The following is a 15,563-nucleotide window of genomic DNA, read 5'->3' on the forward strand; positions in this document are numbered from 1 at the left end:
ATTTACAGAAGCCAATTAACCTACAAACCTGCACGTCTTGGGCATTTGGGAGGAAACCGGAGCACCCAGACGAATCCCATGCGGTCACTGGGAGAACTTGCAAACTCCACACAGATAGCACCGGATGTCATGATCGAACCCGGGTGTCTGGCACTGTGAGGCAGCGGTTCTACCGCTGTGCCACTGTGATTGTGGAGGGATCTGGTTGATAGTTTAGTTTAGTTTGGAGATACAGTAGCCTCTAAAGGATACAATGTGCTGGAGTAACTCAGCAGGTCAGGCGGCATCACTGGAGAACATGGATAGGTGGCGTTTCTGAGTCCGAAGGGTCTCAACCCAAAACGTCACCTATCCTTGTTCTCTCGAGATGCTGCCTGACCTGCTGAGTTACTCCAGCATATCGAGGCCTTTTGTGTATCAACTGGCATCTGCAGTTCTTTGGTTCTACATATGGAAACAGGCCCTTCTCCCAACTGAGCTCACACCCACCACCCGTTTTCTTAATCTGTTGCAAAACATACTTGGCTAATAAAGTATTATTGTGATTGTTACCTTATTAATCTCTTCAACTCCTCATTGTCCCAAGGAATTGTCCCCTCTGCTTTCAAAACTGCTGCTGTCACACCAATCTTAAAGAAACCTGGTCTTGATCCCTCCTCTCTCATTAACTACCGCCCAATCTCAAACCTCCCCTTTCTTTCAAACACCCTGGAGCGTATCGTCGCGTCACAACTTCATTCCCACCTCCTTGCGTATAACCTACTTGAACCCCTCCAATCTGGCTTTCGCCCCCTCCATAGCACAGAAACTGCTCTCCTCAAAGTCCTCAACGACCTCCTCACCGCTGCTGACACTGGTTCCCTCAACATCCTCATCCTCCTCGACCTGAGTGCAGCCTTCGATACCGTGAACCATAACATCCTGCTTACCAGACTTAAAGACCTCGGCATTGAAGGTTCTGCACTCAGCTGGCTCCATTCCTACCTTTCCAACCGATCCCACTTCATCTCTCTCCATAACCACACCTCTGCTACAGCCACTATCACTCAAGGTGTTCCCCAAGGCTCTGTTCTCGGTCCCCTCCTCTTCATCATCTACATCCTCCCCCTTGGTCATATACTCCGTCACTTCAAACTAAACTTCCATTGCTATGCTGATGACACCCAGATCTATCTCAGCACCAAGTCCCCCCACCACCCCCCTCTCTCCCATATCAACTCCTGCCTGTCAGCCATCAAATCTTGGATGCAACTCAACTTCCTTAAATTAAACAGTAACAAAACAGAATTTCTCCTCATTGGCTCCAAATCAACACTTACCAAAATTAACAACCCCACTCTCACTATTGACGGCACCACTGTCTCCCCATCTCCTCAGGCCCGCAACCTTGGCGTGATCTTTGACTCAACTCTCTCCCTTGAGCCTCACATCCGCCATGTTGTCAAAACATCATCTTTTCACCTCCGCATCATTGCCAAAATCAGACCCTCTCTCACACCCCCCCGCTGCTGAAAGACTCATCCATGCCTTCATCTCCTCCCGACTGGACTACTGTAACTCTCTTCTCTTTGGCATTAATTCCAGCAACATCAACCGACTCCAACTGGTCCAGAATGCAGCCGCCCGACTCATTACCCACACCAAATCCTGGCACCACATCACCCCAGTCCTCAAAGAACTTCACTGGCTTCCCATTTCCCACCGGATCACCTACAAAATCCTGGTCCTCACCTACAAAGCCCTCCACCACTTGCCCCCCCCCCCTTATCTCACTGACCTCCTCGCCCCCTACCAACCCTCACGGTCCCTCAGATCCATTTCAGCCGGTCTCCTCTCCATTCTGAAATCCAACCTCTGCACTTTTGGAGACAGAGCCTTCTCCAGGGCAGCTCCCAGGCTCTGGAACTCCCTCCCACAATTGATCCGAACTTCTGAGTCCCTCACCATCTTCCAGTCCCGCCTCAAGACCCATCTCTTCACCTCTGCATACCCTTAGTCCCATGTCCCCCTCCCCTTTGCATCTCTGTCTTACTGCTCTATTTTGTTTTGTTCTTGACTCACCATGTATAGCGACTTTGAGTCCTTGAAAAGCGCTATACAAATAAAATGTATTATTATTATTATTATTATTATTGTATAATAGTATATCTGATCTGATTGTAGAGCATCCAAAACAAAGCTTTTCACAGCACCAAGGTACATATGACACCAACGCCTCTACTTCCTTAGAAGGCTCAGAATGTTCGGCATATCCCCAACAACCCTCACCATCTTCTACAGTTGCGCTGTAGAAAGCATTTCATCAGGATGCACCACAACATGTTTTGAGAGCAGCTCCATCCAAGACCGCTCGCAATCACAGTAAGCTATGGACACAGCCCAGACTATCACACAAACCAACCTCACCTCCATTGACTCCATCTACACATCACACTGCCCCAGGCAGGCAGGGTCACCAGCATAATCAAGGACTAGTCTCACCCTGGTCACTGTGTTTAAGAAGGAACTGCAGATGCTGGAAAATCGAAGGTACACAAAAATGCTGGAGAAACTCAGCGGGTGCAGCAGCATCTATGGAGCGAAGGAGATAGGCAACGTTTCGGGACGAAACGTTGCCTATCTCCTTCGCTCCATAGATGCTGTTGCACCCGCTGAGTTTCTCCAGCATTTTTGTGTACCTTCACCCTGGTCACTCCCTCTTCTCTCATCAGGCAAGGGATACAGGAATGAAAACACACACCTCCAGATCCAGGGACAGTTACTTCCCAGCTGTTATCAGGCAACTGAACCACCCTATCGATGACTAGAGAGCGGTCCTGACCTCCCACCTACCTCACTGGAGACCCCCAGACTATCTTTAATTGGACTCTACCTTGCACTAAATGCAATCCCTTTATCCCGTATCTGTACACTGTGGACGGCTCGATTACAATCATGTACAGTCTCTGCGCTGACTGGATGGCGTGCAACAAAAGATTTCCACTGTACCTCAGTACACCGAAAATTATAACTACTCTTAATTCACACATGTACTGACTTCACAGCCCAACACCCGGACTTCCATCTGTATATATGTATATAGCGCCGCAGAATTGTGCACCTATCCCCCCCCCCCCCCCTTCTCCCTTCTGTTTTTGTTTTCTGTTTCTTGTTTTTTGTACTAAATTATATGTATGCACTGAGTACGAGCAGCTTTTAATTTCATTGTACATGTATAGTGACAATAAATGGCATATCATATATCACTTGACAATAAGTTAAACTAAACTAATAGACTTAAACATCAAGCCTGCCATTTCCTTCCTTCTGAAGATGGACACAAAAAGCTGGAGTAACTCAGCGGGCCAGGCAGCATCTCCGGAGAGAAGGAATGGGTGACGTTTCGGGTCGAGATCCTTCTTCAGATGGAGGGCCTCGGCCCGAAACGTCACCCATTCCTTCTCTACGGAGATGCTGCCTGTCCCGCTGAGTTACCCCAGCTTTTTGTGTCTATCACTCGGTTTAAACCAGTTCCTTCCTACATATTTCCTTTCTCTTCTTTCGGGTTCCACAGTCGTTGGCTGTTGAGCAAGGTGGGACATCGAGAGTGGGCGAAAGGCGCCACGTAAATGCAAATCTTTCACTCCAGCCTCGCCCCAGAGTGATGTCATGCCACATTCGTCACATTGCTCTTGGAATGCAAGCCACACAGTCCAGGTGAGGTTCATTGCTACACCCTCCCCGACAGGCGAGCTTTAGCTGGCAAGCTACGGGAATTTCCACTCAACGCCCGTCACGGCTCACAGAGAAAGAACCGCCTCACAATACAGTGTGAACAGCAAGGGAATAAAGTCACCCATGAAGAAAAAACTATGAATGGTGTTAGTTTTCAGCACAGGCCCTTCAGCCCAACTTGCCCACACCAACCAACATGCTCCATCTACACTAGTCCCACCTGCCCACGTTTGGCCCAAATCCCTCTAAATCCTATCCATGTACCTGTCTAAATGTTCCCTAAACATTGCGATAGTCCCTGCCTCAACCACCTCCTCTGGCAGCTCGTTCCATACACCCACCACCCTTTGTGTAAAGACATTGCCCCTCGGGCTTCTATTAAATATTTCCCCCCTCCTCACCTTAAACCCATGCCCCTCTAGATTCCTCCACTCTGAGTAAAATACTCTGTGCATTTACCCCATCTATTCCTCTCATGATCTTGTACACCTCTAGAATCCTCCTCCTCCTACACTCCAAGGAACCTAGTCCTAGTCTGCTTAACCTCTCCCTACAGTATGGAAGCCAGCCCTTTCGCTCATCACTCACCCATTCACACCCTTCCTATGTTATCCCACTTTCCCATCCACTTCCGACACACCATGGGTAATTTTACAGCCAATTAGCCGATGAACCCGAATGCCTTTGGAGTGTGGGAGGAAAATAGAGCACCTGGAGAAAACCCACGCGGTCACAGAGAGAACGTGCAAACTCCACACAGGCAGCCCCCCGAGGTCAGGATCGAAATGGGGTCTCAGGTGCTGTGAGGCAGCAACTCTACCCGCTGTGCCATTGGTTTTACACATGAACAGTAACGGGTAAATGTTAACATTGTCGGCAAGGTTGGCTTTTGTAATGCAATTAGTGTCAACACTGCTTTCATTCTTGTACATCACAAGGGCCTTGAGTGGTTGTTAAAGGCAATCACATCTCAATGGCAAATGGATTTAAATGGCCTGAAAAGACTGCAATTCACACAGGGCCACACCTCTGGGATCACAAGGTGTCAAGTAGCTGATAGATGGAAGTGAGGAGAGAGGGGAAATGCTGGAATCTTGAACAAGGGACAGGCAGACGTTAACCCTTCCCTCCCGTACCACCTCCTCCCCTGGCACTTTCCGTTGCAACAGCAAGAGATGAAACACTTGTCCCTTTACCTCCCCCCTCGACTCCATTCAAGGACCCAAGCAGTCGTTCCAGGTGCGACAGAGGTTCACCTGCATCTCCTCCAACCTCATCTATTGCATCCGCTGCTCTAGATGTCAGCTGATCTACATCGGTGAGACCAAGCGGAGGCTTGGCGATCGTTTCGCCGAACACCTCCGCTCGGGCTACAATAACCAACCTGATCTCCCGGTGTCTCAGCACTTCAACTCCCTCTCCCATTCCACGTCCGACCTCTCTGTCCTGGGTCTCCTCCATGGCCAGAGTGAGCAACACCGGAAATTGGAGGAACATCACCTCATATTCCGCTTGGGGAGTCTGCAGCCTGCCGGCATGAACATTGAATTCTCCCAATTTTGTTAGCCTTTGCTGTCTCCTCCCCTTCCTCAGCCCTCGGGCTGTCTCCTCCCATCCCTCAGCTCCTCCTCCTCCTTTTTCCTTTCTTCTCCCCGCCCCCCAACCCCCCCATCAGTCTGAAGAAGGATTTCGGCCCGAAACGTTGCCTATTTCCTTCGCTCCATAGATGCTGCTGCACCCGTTGAGTTTCTCCAGCATTTCTGTGTACCAATGTAAAGCACTTTGGTCAACGAGAGTTGTTTTTAAATGTGCTATATAAATAAAATTGACTTGACTTGACCCAAAATGTCACCCATTCCTTCTCTCCATAGATGCCGCTGAGTTACTCCAGCATTTTGTGTCTATCGCTGGTGTAAATCAGCAGGTCAGGCAGAATCCCTGGAGAACATGGATGGGTGACATTTCGTTCGGGACCCCTGAAGAAAGGGTCTTTCTGCATACAAGGAAGTGATAAAATCTGGAACTATCTTCCCCAAAATTTGTAGTGAGGAAGTGCAGATGCCGGTTTAATCCAAAGACAGACACACAAAAAGTTGCAGTAACTCAGCAGGTCAGGCAGCATCTCTGGAGAAAAATAGAGGCGACATTTTGGGCCAAGACCTTATTCCTTTTCTCCAAGATTGCTGGCTGACCCGCAGAGCTTTTTGTGATCATCTTTCCCGAAATGTATTTCACATTGGGCTCACTATTCACTTTAAATCTGAGATTGGCCATAAAGACTCGAGAGTAGAAGCAAGGTGAACTGAAGGCCACAGGTTTGTTATGATCTCATTAAACGTTATGGGAGAGTAAACAGCTTCCTCCTGTCCTTGCAATTTCTGTAAAAGACATAATAAACTCCCACCATATCTTTTCCTTCCTCAGCACAGTGCTGTTGTTTTGTCTTGTTACCAGATCTACTTGAAAAGCACACTGTGTTCTCATTTTACGGGCAGCAAGTTTGGGTGGAAGAAGCTGCAGCAGTTAATGCAGGGAGAATTTAAAAGATTGAGGGGGGGATCTTATAGAAACTTACAAAATTCTTAAGGGGTTGGACAGGCTAGATGCAGGAAGATTGTTCCCGATGTTGGGGAAGTCCAGAACTAAGGGTCACAATTTAAGGATAAGAGGGAAGGCTTTTAGGACCGAGATGAGAAAATCATTTTTTACACAGAGAGTGGTGAATCTGTGGAATTCTCTGTCACAGAAGGTAGTTGAGGCCAGTTCATTGGCTATATTTAAGAGGGAGTTAGATGTGGCCCTTGTGGCTAAAGGGATCAGGGGGTATGGAGAGAAGGTATGGAGATGGGATACTGAGTTGGATGATCAGCCATGATCATATTGAATGGCGGTGCAGGCTTGAAGGGCCGAATGGTCTACTCCTGCACCTATTTTCTATGTTTCTATAATGGTGTGTGTGTGTGTGAAGTGTATGTGTATGAGTGTAAGTATATGTAAGTGCACGTTTGTATGTGTAAGTGTCTGTGTAGATAGACACAAAAAGCTGGAGTAACTCAAGGAATAGGTGACATTTCGGGTTGAGACCCTTCTTCAGCGGGGAAAGGGAAATGAGAGATATGGACGGCATGTGTGAATGTGTAATTCTATGTGTGTGCGTCTATGTGTGTGTAAGTGTATGATTGTATATATATTTTAAGTGTATACCTGTAAGTGTAATGGGCCTGTCCCACTCAGGTGATTTTTTAGGCAACTACAGGCAACTAGTTTGTCGCCACATGTTTGCCGGTGGTCACCGGGAGTTGTCTCCTCAGTCGCGCAAAAACTCGTAGCGTCGTTCTGGTTGCCGCTAAATTTTCAACATGTCTGGTGCTGTCATAGTTGTCCCCAGGTTAACGTAGGTTGTCGCCGGTCTTGACTTTGTTTTTTTTTGTCGTTAAAGTAATGATTCTATTTCAAATTTTATGTTGAAGGGGGGGTCCAGTCACCGATTTTTTCGGCGACCTACTAAGATTATGACAGTCGCCGGCAGTTGCCTAAAAATAGCCTCAGTGGGACAGGCCCATAAGTTTGCAAGTGTAAGTGTGTATATTTCAAAATGTATATGTGTACGTGTTTTAAAGGGAGTTTTAATATGTGCTGAATTGTCAACCTGCGCACACATTGAAGCAATGTTGTCTATATTTAGAATGAATAAAAATACATGCCTCACGAATACTTGACACTGCTAATAATCTCAGTGGCCACAACATCACGAGAACGCACTGTGATTAGCTGCTGAAGATACCGAGACCCTGTGGTGAACCAAGAGGCTGTACTTACAGCTCAAATGAAGTCTTAACTAAATATATCCCGGACAAGGAGAATCTACACTGAGAAAACAGCAGCAATCTAACGGGAATGTTGGAACACCGAGACCTGGGTGTACATATACACACAAACATAAATGGCACATATACATAAATGCTATCCAGATTTTATCACCATTTTACAAGTGGAAGATATCGTCAGGGGACCCGACCAAAACATGCCCTATCCTTTTTCTCTAATGAAGCTGCCTGACCTGCTGAGTTGCACCAGCACTTTGGTTGTTTGTTTGTTTGAATCAATCAATCAATCAATCAATCAATCAATCAATCAATCAATCAATCAATCAATCAATCTATCTATCTATCTATCTATCTATCTATCATTTCAGGGCATGCATTTCACTAAAGGACACAAAGTGCTGGAGTAACTTGATGGGTCAGGCAGCATCTCTGACCATGGATAGGTGACATTTGGAGTCAGGGTCACTTCTGATGACAGAGGGGAGGATGCTCGGGCTCGGGCGAAGCAGCAGAGGAGTGGAACAAAGGGGATTGGGTTATAATCTAAATCTGAGCATAATCAAGGACCAGTCTCACCCCTGGTCACTCACCCCTGGTCACTGCATTTCGATGTCCCTACTGCATTTCGTTGTCTCTGTACTGTACACTGACAATGACAATTAAAGTTGAATCTGAATCTGAATCTCTTCTCCCCTCTCTCATCAGGCAAGAGGTAGAGCAGCGTAAAAACGCAGACCTCCAGATTCAGGGACAGTTTCTTCCCAACTGAACCATCCTATCACCAACTAGAGAGCGGTCCTGACCTACCATCTACCTCATTGGAGGCCCTCAGACTATCTTTAATTGTGCTTTATCTTGCACTAAACGTAATTCTATTCATCCTGAATCTGTACACTGTAGGCAGCTTGATTGTAATCCTGTATAGTCTTTCTGCTAACTGGATAACGCAGCTAAAAAGCTTTCTGAAAGCTCGGGTAGCACAGTGGTGCAGCGATAGAGTTACTGCCTTACATCGCTTGTAGCGCCGGAGACCCAGGTTCGATCCTAACTATGGGTGCTGTCTGTACAGAGTTTGCATGTTCTCCCTGTGACCGCATGGGTTTTCTCCGGGTGCTCCGGTTTCCTCCCACATTCCAAAGGTGTGCAGGTTTGTAGGTTAATTAGTTTTGGTAAAATTATCCCTTGTGCGTACAATAGGACTATTGTACGGGGAGGGTGGAAATCGCTAGTCGGTGCCGACTCACTGGCCAGAAGGTTTCTGCGCTGTATCTCTAAACTAAACTGAGTGAAATATGTAACATACATGACAGGGGTATAAAGAGTGTGGAGATGGGATATTTGCTGCTTTTAGGTTTAAGCTGATAACCCATCAAGATGCAATTGCATCGACATGTCTTCAGGCACAGGAGGAGGAGAGAAGTTTCAGCAGCGATGGACCTTCATTGCTGAAGCTGCCACTCGGGACGTTGCACAATGCAGGCAAGTAGACCACCCAGTATAGAAGCATAGAAAATAGGTGCAGGAGGAGGCCATTCGGCACTTCGAGCCTGCACCGCCATTCAATATGATCATGGCTGATCATCCAACTCAGTATCCTGTACCTGCCTTCTCTCCATACCCCCTGATCCCTTCAGCCACAAGGGCCACATTGCTCAACTCCACCCTTATCACTTACCCTGGCCATCCTGATCCCTGCTGGCTTCTCTCAGACACTCACAACCCTCATCTGTGAACCAAGGTCCTACCTCCTCCCCCCCCCTCTACTTCGGCTGCGGGAGGTACCCTCGGGACACGAGGGGTGAAGGTGGCCGGGCGAGGAGAGGAGCGACAGTTCGCTGGCCGATCCGGATGGTGATGATGGCTGGAGGCTCTGCAGCAGCCTGGGACTTTAGACTTGAGAGGTACAGCATGGGAACCGGCCCTTCGGCCCACACAGAGTGCACGCCGACCAGCGATCCCCGCACACTTACACTATCCTACACACGAGGAACAATTTACAATTTTTACCAAAGCCAATTAACCTACAAACCTGCACGTCTTTGGAGTGTGGGAGGAAACCGGAGCACCCGGAGAAATCTCATATGGTCAAGGGTAGAATGTACAAACTCCATACAGACCGCACCTGGAGTCGGGATCGAACCTGGGTCACTGGCGCTGTGAGGCAGCAACTCTACCGCTGCGCCACCGTGCCGCCCCTGGGGCTCGCCTGGATCGGGCGCCGCTCCAGGAGAACGGGCGCACGGGCCGGACTGGACTTTGAAAAGGGCGCCAGACCCTGGCGACACTTACACGCTGTCTCAGTGGACTATTTCTGTACACTCTGTACTTAATCAGAGATTGTGCTTGTGCATGGTGATACTTTACTGAACTGCATGCAAAAAAAAAAGCTTCACTGTGCCTCCACATTAACTTCAGCCGCTGTTGCAGTGTTTACACCAACGCAGCAATTTGAGTAAGATACCGTCCCTTAATGCAATACCAACCACTTAACACAGTGGCTAAACAATTAACAAACAGTGACCTGGATAGCTGGAGAACTATTCCAATCTTCCAAACAAGAGATTATTTCACATACAGAGAAGATACAAGGAACTGCAGATGCTGGAATCTCAAGCAAAACACAAAGTGCTGGAGGAACTCGGAAGGTCAGTCAGTGGAGGGAGTGGACAGAGGACGTTTTGGGTCGGGACCTTTCTGTCCCGACCTCAAATGTCATCTGTCCATTCCCTCCATTGGTGCTGACTAACCTGCTGAGTTCCTCCAGGACTTTGAGTTTTTCTCAAGATTCCAGCATCTGCAGTTTTCCGGGCCTCCAAAATCAGAAGTGTAAATGCAAGATGAAAACACGAGGAATTGCAGATGCTGAAATGTTCCGGTCACTTTAGTCCTTTACCCATCTCCACACACTCATCTCCCACCCCCGAGTTACCTATTTCCCTTTACTCTCCCCCACCCTCTCCTCATCCCCTTTCACCTTCATCCCTTCCTCTGGCTTTACAATTCACTTCTCTCTCCTTGTCTAACACCCTTTTGTCTCCTTTTCACCTCCAGCCTTTGGCTCTTACTCCACCCATCTGCATCCACCTATCACTTGTCAGGCTTTGTCCAGCCCCACTCACTTTCCAGGTTTCTTCCCCCCCCCACTCTATCAGTCTGAGGAAGGGTAATAACCTAAAACGCCGCCTGCCCAATCCCGCCATGCTAGAGTTGCTGCCTCACAGCACCAGGGACCCAGGTTCAATCCAGGTGCTGTCTGTGTGGAGTTTGCTGGTTCTCCCTGTGACCACGTGGGTTTCCTCCAGGTACTCCAGTTTCCTCTCGCATCCTGAAGACATGCGGGATTGTAGATTAATTGGCCCTCTGTAAATTGCCCCCAGTTTGCAGGCGGTGGACGCAAAAGTGGGATAACACAACTGATGCGAATGGGTGATCGATGGTCGGCGTGGACTCGGTGGGCCGAAGGGCCTGTGTCCGTGCTTATCTATCTCTGTCTCTCCCTCTCTCTCTCTAAGATGCTGCCTCACCTGTCGAGTTCCTCCAGTACTTTGTATTTTACTGCAAGTTTAATGATGTATTCTCTCTCCACAGATGCTGCCTGACCTACTGAGTATATCTGGCATTTTGTGTTTTAAATCTGCTTAAATCGGCCAGCATCTGCAGTTTTTGCGTTACGTAACAAAAAAACAAGAGATAAGCTCTGTTTAAACTCACCCTCAACGAGATTGGTGAAAATAAAATCATATGGAGTCACTCATAGCTGCCTGCCCACGCACAATCTCTTATCTCTGGCTACACTGTCCTTGCTAATAATTGTCCAGCAACAGTGTGTTAACCTAACGGCCTACCAGGGCAATCACCCCACGTGTAATCCTCCCCATCACCTCAACTAAACATCAACCTCACTTTCCAAACTGAGCCTCGTAAATATTAGTAGTGCCAAGGTCAGAAAGTAAATATTTTATTTCACTGCCACGACAAATAAAAGATGTGTATTGTTGGCAACGAGGCACAAAGACCGGTTGCCAAGAACTCAAAGGTTTACAGTGCACAGGGAGATTGCGTTGAAGAGTTAGTCATACAGCACGAAAACAGGCCCTTCAGCCCAACTTGCCCACGCCGACCAACATGCCCCATCTACACTAGTCCCACCTGCCCACATTTGGCCCATATCCCTCTCAATCTAAATGATAGATATTATCTATTCTGGTTTGTATAATTGGCAGAGACAAGGAAATGCCATTACTAGGATCATGAGCAAAACACAAAGTGCCGGAGTAGCTCAGCAGGTCAGGTAGCATCTGTGGAGGGAATGCACAAATGGGACCCTTTCAAACCGAGTCCCGACCACAAATGGCGCCTTGTCCCTTCCTTCTGCAGATGCTGCCTGACCCGCTGAGCTACTCCAGCAACCAAAAGACACAAAGTGCTGGAGTAACTCAGTGGGTCAGGCAACATCTCTGGAGATAAAGGATGGGTGATGTTTTGGGTCGAGACCCTTCTTCAGACTAACAAACCAATTAGTGAGGGCCTTGAACACATTGCCAGAGTTGGTGGTGGGGGCAGATGCGATAGTGGTCATTAAGAGACTATAAGATAGGCACATAGAAGTGCAAGGAATAGAGAGTTATGGATAGAAACATAGAAAATAGGTGCAGGACGTGGCCATTCAGCCCTTCGAGCCAGCACCGCCATTCATTGTAATCATGGCTGATCGTCCCCAATCAATAACCCGTGCCTGCCTTCTCCCCATATCCCTCGACTCCACTAGCCCCTAGAGCTCTATCTGACTCTCTCTTAAATCCATCCAGTGATTTTGCCTCCACTGCCCTCTGTGGCAGGGAATTCCACAAATTCACAACTCTCCGGGTGAAAAAGTTTTTTTCTCGCCTCAGTTTTAAATGGCTTCCCCTTTATTCTAAGACTGTGGCCCCCTGGTTCTGGACCATGTACAGGCAGATTAGATCAGTTTAACTTGCCCTCATGTTCAGCACAAACATTGTGGGCCGAATGGCCCGATCATGTGCTGCACTGTTCGTTGTCCTATATTCTGGCAAGAAGAGTCACTTATCCATGTTCTCCAGAGATGCTGTCTGACTAGTTGCGTTACTCCAGCACTTTTTTTTTTGTAAACCGGCATCTGCAGTTCGTAGAAACAAGGAACTGCAGATGCCGGTTAATGCACACAAAGTGCTGGAGTAACTCGGCGGGTCGGGCAGCATCTCAGTCTGAAGAAGGCTCTCGACCCTTCTACCTCACCCGCTGAGTTTCTCCAGCATTTTTGTCCACCTTCCATTTCTCCAGCATCTGCAGTTCTTTCTTAAACGTCTCGATCCGAAACATCACCCATTCCTTTTCTCCAGAGACCCGCTGAGCTCCTCCAGCACTTTGTGTCTTATTTTTTGAGCACCTGCAGTTCCTTGGGTCTACAAGTTCCCCCGGCACTTTGCTAATGCAATTAGAATATCGCTCTCTCTGGAGTTTTGTGTGTATGTGCCTTGGAGAGGAGTTAGGCGTCCAGCCAGCGCAGCCGGAGCAAATGCACACACACGCACTCACACTCACCCGCTCGGGTCTAGCCTTAGCTTGAGGCTTCTTGAAGAAGGAAGTTCTTGCAGTGAAAAAGAATTCTCCCGAGTCCTCTTCCAGACTGCTGTAGCCGCTGCTCATCGTGCTGTTCCACGTCATGTGTCCTCTCTCTCTCTCTCTCTATATATATATATATATTTGCAGATTGTTTCACCGAGGCAATCACCACCACTTCTTCAGTTCCCCATCGCTTGCGGCACTCTCACTTGAAGTCTTGGGGCGAATCTAATTCCTCCTCTCTCGCTCCCCTCCTTTCCAAGTGCACTTGGCTGCGAACTTCCTCCCAAGCGCTGGGAATATTTATAAACTTAAAAAAAACGTTTTTAAACAACGTTGAACTCACACAGAGAGAGTGAGAACGAGAGAGAGAGAGAGAGAGATCGCCGGCACACAGTCAGTAAAGGATCAAACTCCGTTCCCATCGCAAGGTTGCCTGTGGCTGATAACAAATCAGCTACAACTGAATTCTAAACTCACACCCACTCGAAAGGCAGATGAAGTCATCGGCATCCAACAGCCTCCACGCTTTGCAATTAGCAAACGGCTCTGCTTCCTGGATCATTTGCAACCACTACGATAGGGGTTGAGTTGACAGGAGGTCGTCAAATATAACCTGCAACTTGCATGAAGCAAGTGTCAACTCATAAAGGTGGAAACTCTGCAAAAACCTCCCGCTGAACGCACTTCGCCCTTACATGGTTGTGGTATTGGAAGTCCCCACCCCCCCACAAGTGTTAAAGGGAGTTTGGCTCTGAGTATATCCAGGGTAAACAGAGTATATCCAGGGTAAACAAATCACAAAGTTAGAGCTAGCATTGCTATTCATACGCAACGTGAAGGAAGGAACTACATATGCTGGTTTAAAACAAGGATAGACACAAGACGCTGGAGTAACTCAGCGGGACAGGCAGCATCTCTGGAGGTGACGTTTCGGGTCGAGACCATGCTGAAAGGTCTGAAGGAGTTGTCTCGACCAGAAACTTCACCTCTTCTTTACTCGGATACATCTTAGATAAGCATCTCGGATAAGCATCACAGGCCCTTCGGCCCACCGAGTCCACGCCGACCACAATCTGGTTCTATCCTGCACGCTGGATACAATTTACAGAAGGCAATTAACTTACAAATCTGCACGTCTTTTTGGGTTGTGGGAGGAAACCGGAGCACCCGGAGAAAACCCACGCGGTCACGGGGAGAACCTGCAATCTCCATACAGGCAGCGCCCAAGTGTTGGAGGTGACACAATGAATTGCAGATGCTGGAATCTTCAGCAAAATACAAAGTGACGGAGGAACTCGGCGGGTCAGGCAGCATCTGTCTATCCTCTTGCCTGTGTTCACTTATTGCTTGCCACGTTTTGTTCTGCCCCTCCTCTTTTCCACCTCCCCCCCCCTCTCTCTCTCTCTCCCCCTCTCTCTCTCTCTCTCTCTCTCTTCTCTCTCTCTCTCTCTCTACCCTATCTCTCTCTCTCGCCTCCTCCTTCCCTCTCTCCCCCCTCTATCTCTCCCCCTCTCTCTCTCTCTCCCTCCCTCTCCCTCTCTCTCTCTCCCTCCCTCTCCCTCTCCCCCCCATAATCATTGTCACCCATCCTTTTTTCTCCAGTGTTGCTGACTGACCCACTGAGTTACTCCAGCACTTTGTGTCATACTTTCTTATCATCACATGAGAGGAAGAGATCAGTTAAAAGCACAGAGATTCTTGCCCAGAGTCATAGAATGATACAGTGTGGAAACAGGCCAATCTGCCCAACTTGTCCACACCGGTCAACATGTCCCAGCTACACTAGTCTCACCTGCCTGCATTTGGTCAATGTCTCTCCAAACCTGTCCTATCCACGGACCTGTCAAAGTGTTTCTTAAATGTTGGGATAGTCACTGCCTCAACTACCTCCTCTAGCAGCTTGTTCCACCACTCTTTGTGTGAAGTAGGGAAATCGAGATCCAGAGAACATAGTTTTAAGGTGAGGGGGGGGGGGGGGGGGGCAGGGGAGATTCTTATAGGACCTGAGGGGTAACATTTTCACACAGAGGGTGGTGGGTGTATGGAACGAGCTGCCGGAGGAGGTACTTTAAGAAACATTTAGACATGTTTAGTTTAGTTGCGAGATACAGGGCAGAAACAGGCCCTTCGGTCCACAGTGTCCGTGCCGGCCAGCGATCCCCGCACACTTAACACTATCCCACACACACTAGGGACAAATTACTATGTTACCAAGACAATTAGCCTATAAACCTGTACATCTTTTGAGTGTGGGAGGTAACTGGAGCATCTGGAAAAAAACCTACGCAGATCACGGGAAGAACATACAAACTCCTTAGAGATAGGACAAGTACATGGATAGGATAGGTTTAGAGGGATAGGGGCCAAACATAGTCGGGTGGGGCGAGTGCCGACGGGACATGTTGGTCGCTGTGGGCAAGTTGGGCTGAATGGTAA

The 15,563-nt window shown here is 48.2% G+C and overlaps 1 protein-coding gene across 1 annotated transcript in view; it reads right to left on the reverse strand.

The window, feature by feature from the left end:
* The window catches only part of rassf3 (Ras association domain family member 3), a 52,731-nt gene extending 38,926 nt beyond the window's left edge, over window positions 1–13,805 (reverse strand). Inside the window, exon 1 of the mRNA XM_055650657.1 lies at window positions 13,104–13,805. Coding sequence (XP_055506632.1) covers window positions 13,104–13,226 — 123 coding nt within the window. The 5' untranslated portion in view covers window positions 13,227–13,805. The remainder of the gene's footprint in view (window positions 1–13,103) is intronic.
* Between the last annotated feature and the right edge of the window lie 1,758 nt (window positions 13,806–15,563).

The sequence above is a fragment of the Leucoraja erinacea genome, chromosome 19 (assembly GCF_028641065.1).
Source record: "Leucoraja erinacea ecotype New England chromosome 19, Leri_hhj_1, whole genome shotgun sequence".
Classification (NCBI taxonomy): Eukaryota; Metazoa; Chordata; class Chondrichthyes; order Rajiformes; family Rajidae; genus Leucoraja; species Leucoraja erinaceus.